At 36.7% G+C, this 12,253-nt stretch overlaps 1 protein-coding gene across 1 annotated transcript; it reads left to right on the top strand.

Annotated features, from left to right (window-relative positions):
- Positions 1-3,934: 3,934 nt before the first annotated feature.
- Positions 3,935-10,959, top strand: LOC123529203 (polypeptide N-acetylgalactosaminyltransferase 13-like). Its single transcript, XM_045309430.2, has 4 exons — positions 3,935-4,038; positions 5,908-6,000; positions 7,890-8,945; positions 10,329-10,959. The coding sequence occupies exons 1-4, from the start codon at positions 3,935-3,937 to the stop codon at positions 10,957-10,959; spliced, it is 1,884 nt and encodes a 627-aa protein (XP_045165365.2).
- Positions 10,960-12,253: the final 1,294 nt, after the last annotated feature.

The raw sequence follows: 12,253 nt of genomic DNA on the forward strand, positions 1-12,253 counted from the left end.
AGCGTGTGCTCTTTCATTTTACTTTTTTAAGTCAGTATGGTACTGTCATCCAAATCTGCGAATAAATGCTACTCCGGTAAGTTATTTTTTTTATAAATTTGTTTCTTGCATGCCGGACAGGACTTTCTTTATATCTTCTACAAATTGAAGAATAAGGCATGCTAGAAAAAAAATTAAACTGGCAACGGGTAAAGATGGGAATAACCGGCACTCGTTACCGCCTAAACAGTTACCCGAGTGCCGGATATTCGCATCTTTACTCGCAAGTTGAAGTGAAAGATTTTTATATTCTTCCGTGAATTCAGTGATTTTAGGAGGATCAGAGCTTTCCAGAATATGTACATCAGTTTTTAAGTCGAATGAATAGGTATCAGAAGCATTAGTTTGTTGTCTAATTCACATTTTAAAAAGATGGTTTTCACCACAACCCCGAATTTCAAGGTTGTATTGATAAATTCCAAATCACGAATCAGTTTCAATGATGTATTGGAGAATTTTATAGCACATAGATAAATTTTAAGATTGTTTTAAAAATCTAATAGCACATAGATCAATTTCAAGGTTATATTGATGAATTGTATAGCACATGAATAAATATCAAGGTTTTATTGGTGAAATTTATAGCACATAGATCTATTTCAAGGTTGTATTGTGGAATTGTAATTTCAAGGTTGTACAGATGAAAATTATAGCACATAGATCAATTTTAAGGTTGTACCGATGAAAATTATACCACATAGATCCATTTCAAGGTTATATTGATGAATTGTATAGCACATGAATAAATATCAAGGTTTTATTGGTGAAATTTATAGCACATAGATCTATTTCAAGGTTGTATTGTGGAATTGTAATTTCAAGGTTGTACAGATGAAAATTATAGCACATAGATCAATTTTAAGGTTGTACCGATGAAAATTATAGCACATAGATCAATGTCAAGGCTGTATTGATATATCTTATAGCACGTAGATCAATTTCAAGGTAGCCCAATAGATCAATTCCAAGACTTTATTGACGAATTATATGGCATATATCGGTTTCAGGGTTGTATTGGAGAAATTTACAGCACATAGATCAATTTAAAGATTGTACTGGTGACTTCAATAGCAAACACCAGTTTCAATGTTATTTTTTATGAATTTTATAACACATAGAACAGTATCAAGGTTGTATCGATGATTTTTATAGCATACATATCAATTTCAAGGTAGAACATAGATCAATTTCAAAGTTTGATTGATGAATTCATTAGCACACATCGGTTTTAAGGATGTATTGACAATTTTTATAGCACATAGGTCAATTTCAATATTGTATTGATGCATATTATAGCACATAGGTAAATTGCAAGGTAGCACATAGATAAATTTCAAGACTGTATTAAGGATCTAATAGCACATAGATCAATTTCAAGGTTGAATTGATGAATTGTATAGAACGTAAATCAATATCAAGGTTTTATTGGTGAAATTTATAGCACATAGATCTATTTCAAGGTTGTATTGGTGAATTGTAATTTCAAGGTTGTACCGATGAAAATTATAGCACATAGATCAATGTCAAGGCTGTATGGATAAATGTTATAGCACATAGATCAATTTCAATATTGCATTGATGTATTTTATAGCACATAGGTCCATTGCACGGTAGCACATAGATCAAATTCAAGACTTTATTGACGAATTATATGGCATAACATCGGTTTCAAGGTTGTATTGGAGAATTTTATAGCACATAGCTCAATTTCAAGATTGTCCTGGTAAACGCCAGTTTCGAGGTTGTTTTTACGGAATTTATAACACATAGAATAGTATCAAGGTTGTATTGATGATTTTTATAGCACATAAATCAATTTCAAGGTTGTATTGATGAATTCTATAGCAAACGCCAGTTTCAAGGTTTAGATTAGATTTTTAGATTAGTAACAAGGTTGTATTGATGATTTTTATTTATTTTTTAGTTTGTTTTGGGTTTAACGCCGTTTTTCAACAGTATTTTAGTCATGTAACGGCGGCAAGTAACCTAACCGGTGTTCCTGGATTCTATACTAGTACTAACCTGTTCTCCACAAGTAACTGCCAACTTCCCCACATGAATTATCAGAGGTGGAGAACGAATGGTTTCAGACACAATGTCTTTTATCAAATCGTCACGGAGAACATACGCCCCGCCCGGGGATCGAACTCGCGGCCCTGCGATCTGTAGACCGACGCTCTCTCTACTGAGCTAAGCGGATGATTTTTATAGCACTCAGATAAATTTCAAGGTAGATCATTTGTTTGTTTGTTTTGGGTTTAACGCCGTTTTCCAACAGTATTTCAGTCATGTAACGGCGGGCAGTTAACCTAACCAGTGTTCCTGGATTCTGTACCAGTACAAACCTGTTCTCCGCAAGTAACTGCCAACTTCCCCACATGAATCAGAGGTGGAGGACTAAGGACTAATGATTTCAGACACAATGTCGTTTATCAAATAGTCACGGAGAACATACGCCCCGCCCGAGGATCGAACTCGCGACCCCGCGATCCGTAGACCAACGCTCTACCTACTGAGCTAAGCGGGCGGGTCTCGAGGTAGATCATATATCAATTTCAAAGTTTTATTGATGAATTCTATAGCACACATCAGTTTCAAGGATGTATTGACGAAATTGTATAGCACATAGATCAATTACAATATTGTATTGATGCATTTTATAGTACACAGTCAATTGCAAGGCAGCAAATAGATCAATTTCAATGTTGTATTGATGCATTTTATAGCACATGGGTCAAGTTCATGGTTGTATATTAGTGCATTCTATAGCACATAGATCAATTTCAAGGTTGTATTGATGCATTTTATAGAGCATAGATCAATTGTATGATTGTATTGATGCATTTGATAGCACATGAATTCTGTAGCACATATAGATCAATTCCAAGGTAGCACATAGATCAATTCCAAGGTTTTACTTATAAATTCCATGGCACACATCAGTTTCAATGTTGTATTAATGAATTCTATAGCAGATAGATCAATTTCAAGTTAAAACATAGACCAATGCCAATGTTGTATTTATAAATTCTATGACACATATTAGTTTCAAGGATGCATTGATGCATTTTAAATCAAATAGATCAATTTCATGACTGTGTTAATACATTTTATAACACATAGGTCAATTGTAAGGTAGTATTGATGGATTCTATAACACATAAATCAATTTCAAGGTAGCGCATAGCTCAATTCCAAGGTTGTATCAATAGATTCTATGGCACACATCTGTTTCAATGTTGTATTAATGAATTCTATAGCACATAGATAAATTTCAAGGTTGTATTTTTAAATCATATGGCATACATTAGTTTCAAGGTTGTATCGATAAATTCTAAAGCACATAGATCAATTTCAATGTTGTATTGATGAATTCTATAGCACACTTCAGTTTCAATGTTGTATTGAATCTTGATGAATTTTATATCATTTAGATCGATTTCAAGGTTGTATTGATGAGATACGTATTTGAGAACATCGAGTGGTTGTGTGGTGGCTTTTAAATTATTCTTTACTCTTGAGTCTTTTATTATCATCTTTTACACCATAAAATATTTCTTTATGTAGGTTTCTGAAGTGAGATCAGCTCCACAATCGCGCTTAGAAGACGAAACTGTGTTTTCCCGGCTGATGACCTAACTCTTAAGCAAATGAGTAAAAATCAGTTATGGAAAATGTATTGGAAGTAAGTAATTCAAAATATGTTATGTTGTCGCATTTGGTCTCTCCGAGCTAGCTGCAGATGACGCTCCATCCCATTTTTCATACTTAACCATTTCTCATATCAAAAATTATAGCGCATTTACTTACACAGAGTCATGGTTTTAAACGTTTTCATTGTACTGATCAAATATTTGAAATTTCTGCACATTGGTTACATGTATTTTCATAGTAAATGGATACAGCTTATGCCCATATCCATTTCTTGAACTTCTTCATCTACGAAGGCAGTGTTGGTCTTTCAAACAATGATAAAAGCAGTGTGAGTTTTTGGAACAGGTAAGATTTGTAAGCTTGCTGTCGTTCTGATTGCATCATGTAGTAATCCATGTCAGCCTTAGTAATCACTATAATATCTTTTTTAATATCCATCATATTAGATCTACTGTTTTTCCTTTAAATAATCGTTTAAGGTACATAAATACACTGCAAGTCCTGTGTCGGAATCAGGTCAGAGTGGGGTTAATGAAAGATGGTGGAAAAGAGATCTGTTTGGATGGAATTTATAAACCTCGTCGTCCTTGTCTTGTGTATTTGTTTGGATGATTAATCGTGTTACTGGTACGATTACTGAAAAATTGTTGAAAAAGACGTTAAACCCGAACACACACACATACACACGTTTACGCTTAGAAAAAATCCTAAACATTATTAGATTAACAATATAAATAATAATGATAATAATAGCAATAATTATGTATTTATTTAACAAGGATTAATACATGTTAAAACACAGTCTGTGGCCTTCAGAAAAACACAGGTTCAACAAAAATTTGCTGAAACTTTATCGAGCCAACATGTGCTCCTAAGGTATACTTCGACTATATTATGTGAATAATAAACAAAACGTTCACTTGTACACTCATAGCGTCCATAGAGCAGACGCAGTGGTCCAGTGATAACACTGTATGACTATGAAACCAAGGGTCGTGAATTCGAGCGTCCCTCCTCCAATTAAAAATACGTTTGGATAAGAGTTCCGTGTATAGTGTCTTTACACCTGATGGTTACCGGTGGCGCCTACAAGCAAACATTTTTATTTTTTGGTTTAGCGCCGTTTTTTTTTTTTTCATCAGTACGGCGAGCAGTTAACCCTAACCACTATCAACCTTTTCTCCGCAACTTAATTCCATTTTACTTACATGTATCATAGGTAGAGGATGAATTGACTACATACACAATGTCTTTTATGAAATGGTTACGGAGAACATACGCCTCGCACGGGTATTCGAACTGACGGCCCTATGATCTGTAGATCTGCGCTCTCCATATTTAGATAAGCGGGCGGGCGACAAACAAACAAATACCGTAGCGTCTTATCTATTTAGATCTATTCTTTATTTTTAAAAGATTTTCATTGCTTAAAATAATAGCTTCTTTATTATTATTTTTTTGTTGTTTTTTTTTATCAAGGTTTCGGTTTGACTTTGAGCTCTCTGTTTTAAGCAATTTCGACTGTGAAATACACACTTTTGATCCGAGGTAACTTAATGTAGTTATGTCAAATTCATTAACAATTGTTTCTAGAATGGATAGATTTGTCCCATATAAAACTTGGAAAGATATATTTGACAGTGAATCTATTAGTCCCCTACTGGTTGAAAACCTGTATCGGGGACTAATGGATTGCGCTTTTCCGTCAGTCCGTCATTCCGTCTGTCCGTCCATTCAAAGTTTCGTGTCCGATCGATAACTCTGTCATTCATCAAGGGATTTTGATATTACTTTGTACATGTTTCCCAAGATGAGACGACGTGTCATGCACAAATCGCTGTCCCCTAGCTCAAAGGTCAATGTCAAACTTGGAGGTCAAAGGTCAACAGAGCTTTTTTCCTGTTCTGACATTTGAATGAAAACTTTATTCGTATTGTGTTCTGTGAGACAAAAGTTTGTTTCACAGTTACAGCTGTATTCCCATTGAAAGAAGGTAGGTAAGGTAAAACAGGGACGGTTACAGATAAATGAATTTACATAATCATGAACCCCAATGACATTTAATTACTAACACGCTTGATTGCCTTCCTAGATCACTATTACTGTCGATCTTTGACCTACTAAACCAGAATAAAGGAGGTTATCTACTGACCACAGGCAATCATCGTAAGAAGTTTGACACCTGTATGCCCATGATGCCACGGCATTCTTCAGTTACCAACAGGAAATTTATGGTCGACAGACACAGAGACAGGCTCTGACGCAAACACTGGTGTTCTTCAGTTATAGATGGAAACTGATTTCCAGGTAAGGGCCATGACTGCATATGACCTTTGAACAACCGACCTAAAAATCGATAGGGATCATCTACCAACCAAGTGTTTGAGGTTCTTGTTTTGCAGCCGTCTTAATTTATCGTTTTCAGTCTGACGGTTACTATGACCTTGATCTTTGACCTGCTGATCTCACCCAAAAACAATAAGGGTTTTTTACTGACTACAGGCAATCACCCTGTGCAGCTTGATGACGGTAGGCCAAAGCGTTTTTCAGTTATCAATCGGAAATGGACAGACAGACGGTCCGAAAACTATATGCCTCCCCGTTTGGGAACTTAACATATGTGCAAAGTTCAACAATTTGCATGAATGCGTATATGCTGGTAGCCAGTACATTTCCGGTCAGTCCACACTCATATTTTGCGTTTAACTCTTGCATACAATAAACCCCTCATTTTTCGAAGTCGTCTGACATGGTATAAGGATTGCGCCTTTAATAAAACAATGAATGTACTTTTGAAAATACAGAGCGCTCGACTATTTCGAGAAATAGAGCATAATATATATTAAGGAATCTAGGCCTATAATACCCCAGCAGTTCTTCTTTGTTGGAGGAAACAAACCATTTCATGTTGAAATTTCTTAATTTACAAAATAATTATAATTACGAATAAGTGACATCCATCCGTGTGCCAGAGTAATGGATCTTGTGTCAGAGTCATATCCATTTAGTGATATAAGAGATTTAGTTAAAATGCACAAAATCTTAGAATAAATGTGGCATAATAATTCTTGCGCGAGATTTATCCATATACTTATAAGCACTGTAATAGTTAGTTATTAAACAGTTTACTTAAATATGCTTGAATCGTCATAAAACTTTGCAAAGGATTACTGTTGTATTTGAAAACCTAGTTTTGAAAAATATGTTGTTGTATTTTACATTCATCGAGTAAAAGATCTGACGGTCCCAAGAGGTATAAATTTCCACCTTACTGGACTTTGAAATAGCTGTGAGACAGATACATATGGATGTGAACTGAACACCTCAGATGCTTTTAGAAAGAATCTTAATCACGTAAAGGTAAGTATATATAGCGGCAATTTTGAACCTTGTATTATTCAGTCAGGTGAGGTCCGTACAAGTCAGTGTCACAGTATATAATCTACTGTTAAATTTCAACAAATCGCTGAAAAAAAAATAATTAAATGAATAATGATAATGCATCATGTTCTTTGTTTTTTGTTCAGATAGTACATTTAGGCACTTTTTAACTTCAGTCAGGTGTAGGTCCGCTCCAGTCAAATAATATTTGATAATGTCACAGTGAAGAATATAATCTGCTGTTATGAAAAAGTAAAACAACTAGGTCTAAGGCTAAGCCCATTTCATAAGGAAAGAAATATTTTGGATAGCCTCGGACATCTAATTGATTTAGTTCAAATTGGGAAATTAGCTGAGGTAGCATGTGTCTGTGGAAAAAGTTATCGTTTTATTAAGCGTGGGCTCGAGTCCTTTCTTGGTCATTCTTTTTTATAAATTAAACTTAATTGCATTAAGTATTTTTATCAAAATTATGGAAGTACACAGAATTATTAATGCATGCATTGACAAATACGAACTTAGACCGACTCAATAGTCGTGCTATATAAATGGAATGTCTGATATTTTTTGCCTTGCAGGCTACTAAATGGCACGTATATTCAAATCAGATTGAGTTGATGTTTATCAATATCCATTATTATTACGCTTTAAGACACTGATCAATCTGATCCTGCACTAAACGCGTATCTACGCTGAAAAATCCTTTATTTTTTCACTTGTTTTACTCTCTTAACAATGAGGCAAACAGGTGTTCGTAATGTGTTAAAATGGATAATATTTCTATACTGTATATCTTTAATAGTTTTAATTTATAGAGTACACGAAGAAGGGTTCGATGAGTCTGAATTAGTTGATAAAGTAAAACTAGGACTGCATGCAAATGTTTCCGAGAGAAAACACAGATTTATTACCAGAAATGAAACTATACGGACTTTTACGCCTAAAGAAAAAACAGTGATATACAGACAGTATGGTCCTGGTGCAAACGGGACTGGTGTCAACACATACGGCCTGAACTTATCACTTCCCGGTTTAGAAGAGAGGAATAAATTCCACGGTTTCAATACATTTATAAGCGATATGATAGGTCTACACCGAAAATTACCGGACATGCGACCGTCTGAGTGTAAACATAAGGTATATCCGGACAATTTACCGCCGATTACTGTTGTCATCATATTTCGAGACGAGTGGTATAGTATTTTACTTAGAACGGTGTACAGTGTGTTAGAAACTTCTCCTCCTCATCTTATTTACGAAATAATTCTTGTCGATGATGGATCGACGAACGATGATTTGATAAGTTGTATCAAAATGCACGTGCAAAATGTGGACAAGCTAACACTCGTCCAAAACGAGAGACCTCTTGGGTTGATGATGGCAAGACAGACCGGTATAAATGCCGTCAGGTCGGAATTGTTTGCCGTCATGGATGGTCATATGGAGGTGGGACCGGGTTGGCTGGAACCTTTGATTTACAGACTAGTCCAAAACCCTAAAGCACTCCTTTGCTCTCATGTTGGTTGGGTGAATGAAGAAAATTTTGAATTTGTGATAGATAACAATCGACCAGAAGAGAAAAATTTTGACACTTTCTTCCCATTCTTTGATCACGTAAATTTAGATCAAATGTTTGCTGAATATAGTCCAGCATTTAAAGAAAAACGGAATCATAGCGTGGAACCGATCCCTTTTGGCACCTTGCAAGGAATGATGATGGTTATGAGGAAGGATTTCTTCATGCAATTGGGTGGGTTCGATCCTGGCATGCGGGTTTGGGGAAGCGAGCAAATGGAAATTTCAGTAAAGGTGTGGCTATGTGGAGGAGTTGTAGAGATGGTGCCATGTTCTAAAGTGGCTCATATGTTTAGGCAAGTACATTACCAATATTCTAATTGTTCAGAACTGCAGACAAAAACATGATAACTAAGGTGCCATGAGCTATTTGTAAAACACATACCTTTAACCCCCATGACGATCTGTTTGAGACTTGGAGAAAATTTTCAGTCTCCAGTATGCTTTTACCTTAACCTTTGTTATAACGACCCAACAGACAGTTGGTGCCATCTTATAATCAGACAATTATGCCATAAAGATTGATAACCTAAGGTCCATGTGTCTTCAGCATTGATAGAAAACCATTTTATGTTAACAGTGGCATTAGCCTTTGACCATTTGATCTCGGAAACTATATGGGTCATCTACTGATCATAGACAATCATTTTTATATACACAAGCCCTTCCTCTTGTTATTTATCGGCAACTTATTTCAGTCTCAAAGCAACCGTGACCGTCACCTTTGATCTACTTATATAATAGCAAAATTAGTCATTAGTCATCCTATAAAGGTTGTTCGTTGGATGACAAAGGTGGGCTGGTGGTCTAGTGGTAACACGCTTGACTGTCAATCCAGAGGTCCGGTGTTCGAATCCCGGTCCAGACACTGAAAATTACTGAGATACTCTTGAGTGCCTCCCACTGTACACTGTGTCACAGGAAAGACGGCTTCGCGTGTATCGGTGCTTTACACCGGACACGTTAAAGAACCAGACTGTCTATTCGCAAAGAGTTAGGCCAAGTTAGCCGGACAAGTCCGTACCTAATAAGGATTCTCTATCTGTTCTGGGGGTTTTATCTCACGATGTCCCTCTGGTCAGATCGCTCTTTGTCTGTACTAGTAGAGGATGAATTTCGCGCCCTGTGTGGCTGCGTTTGCTATATATAAAGCGCCTTTGAACGTGTTTATCATGAAAAAGGCGCGTTATAAATCTGGTATAATAATAATAAATTGTTCCCTGGTTACTGGTCGGAAACTATTTTTGAAAGAGGTCACTTTGTCATGACATTTTATGACCCACTAAACCAAAAGGCAATAGGGATTATCTAGTACCCACTCGAAGTTATCGTACGAAGTCTGACTATTCTAAACACAAGCTTCTCTATTTATTGATCAGATGTCGTTTCTTGTCTCAAGGCCAATGCGACCTTGATAGTTGACCTATTCATCCACAAAATGTACTGGTCATCTACTGACCACAAGCAGTCAACCTATGAAGTTTACCCACTGCATGCTAAAGCATTTTCTAGTTAGTGTCTACCGATACAGGAACAAACAGACAGATAGACCGACCTACCGATCAACATACCAACCCTTCCACCAAGACAGGGGCAAAAAGTATCAAAATGGAAATGGATAATTGTACTTTTCGCAAATGCACAGAGATAGTTTGAAATGTTGTTTTACTTTCTTTCAGAATAACTCCATGGGGTGAGGATGACCCCGCTAACGACTACCATTCCTTAAACAAGGCACGTATGGTAGAGGTCTGGATGGATCCCCCATACAGTGATACAATCAGACATTATCTTAGCGACAAGAATTATACCATCGAAAACCTACAAGAGAGACGCGTAATCCGTACCAGAAATCGATGTAAACCGTACCAGTATTTCATAGACATAGTAAAGTCAATATCCAACGTGTACATTCCAAAGAAAATCGAGTACAGGGGTAGAATTCAAAATCAACATAATAAAAGATGTATAGATCTTGCTAAAACTGATGACCAGCTTAATATTATTTTGTATCCGTGCCATAAAATGGTAACATTCAACCAATACTTTATTTTAACGGAGAAAAATCAGATACGGTGTATAGAAGGTAATTTGTTCAATGTCGAAAAATGTGGTGATGAAGTCATGCTAAAACTGAGATGGTCTCCGTCTGAGTATAGTAAATCGGATGCAGAATGGGATTATAGTGAAAATAGGCTGAAACACGTGTCAACCGGACTATGTATCACGGCATTTACACTTGATAAGCTCGGACTGAGGGTATGCACGGGCTCGATGGACCAGATTTGGAAATGGGACAAAGTAAAATGAAATCTTTCACCATCTTTAACATGAAAATTCCTTAAAGATCAATCAAAGAAATTTTTAGATTATGTGTGCATTTCACGATGGTTTCAAAACAGTTCGTAAAAAGAAGGCACACAATCACTATTTTGCTACACTTGCAAACTCACGCCTAATGTTGTATAATTGCAGCTTTGTTTAAATGATGACATAACACTTTGGACTTCTGGACACATTATAGAAAGTGTAAAATTATCGAAGGACGGACACAAGCTTGTCCATCTGTTATTCTTTACTGTAGTCAACTGTTATTTCCGGAATATACGTTTTCTACATTCAGGTAGAAAAAACAAGGGCGATGCGAGCTTTTAAAATAACAAGTTTATTGCTAACAGGTATAACAGTTTTGACTGTGTTTCAGCTAGTAACACCACTGCTTACCCATTGCCTATGTTTAATTTTCCAAGATTGCCAGTTGCTTAAATTCATCGGATCAGTCATATCTATACTCAACTTCAATTTATATTAATTCATTTCATGAAAGCTTAAAGCTATTTATCAATAAATTATTCACCGTTCCTATGGTGGCTGATTTCTGCCATTTCGTGTTGGCGGGGCGAAAACGCGAAAACTCGATAAAGGCCTAATTTGTCGAGTTTTCGTGTTGTCATGTCAGCGGGGCGAAACTACGAAAACACGACAGATTTTACGCGAAAACTTGATGTTTAATGGGCCCCGACACGACAAAGTTATCTGTCGAGTTTTCGTGTTGGCGGGTATGAATATGTCGTGACGGCGCCCATCATTTGTCGTGTTTTCGACCCGCCGACATGAAAACACGAAAACTCGACAAACTTAGAGAAACCAAACTGTGCCCACTGGACAGGGATTCAGGGATGAAGCAAATTGTGTTCCGAACCACTTCAAAAAGTGTACGAGTTGAACACACCAAATTTCTTCACTATGACCCTTGTGAAATTAAGAAAGGGCCATAATTCTAGAGAATACCGCCACAAATCTCTGGGGTAACTGTTTAGGCGGTAACTCGGCGGGGAGCCTCGTTACCGTCTAAACAGTTACCCTCGAGGCCGGATATTCCCATCTGCACCTACAACCAGTGAAAGAATCTTATATTCTTTATAGATTGAGAGGGGCCTCCGTGGCCGAGTGGTTAAGGTCGCTGACTTCAAATCACTTGCCCCTCATCGATGTGGGTTCGAGCCTCACTCGGGCCGTTGAATTCTTCATGTGAGGAAGCTATCCAGCTGGCTTACGGAAGGTCGGTGGTTCTACCCAGGTACCCGCTCCTGATAAAATAATG

The sequence above is a fragment of the Mercenaria mercenaria genome, chromosome 13 (genome assembly GCF_021730395.1).
Source record: "Mercenaria mercenaria strain notata chromosome 13, MADL_Memer_1, whole genome shotgun sequence".
In the NCBI taxonomy this organism is placed as follows: domain Eukaryota; kingdom Metazoa; phylum Mollusca; class Bivalvia; order Venerida; family Veneridae; genus Mercenaria; species Mercenaria mercenaria.

What these genes read in the sequence shown, in the direction of transcription:
- LOC123529203 (XM_045309430.2), top strand. Translation starts at nt 3,935, where the DNA reads ATGGATACAGCTTATGCCCATATCCATTTCTTGAACTTCTTCATCTAC. An exon ending in AGTGTGAGTTTTTGGAACAG is followed by an intron (nt 4,039 to 5,907) that starts GTAAGATTTGTA and finishes GGCATTCTTCAG; the next exon opens with TTACCAACAGGAAATTTATG. An exon ending in AAAGTGGCTCATATGTTTAG is followed by an intron (nt 8,946 to 10,328) that starts GCAAGTACATTA and finishes ACTTTCTTTCAG; the next exon opens with AATAACTCCATGGGGTGAGG.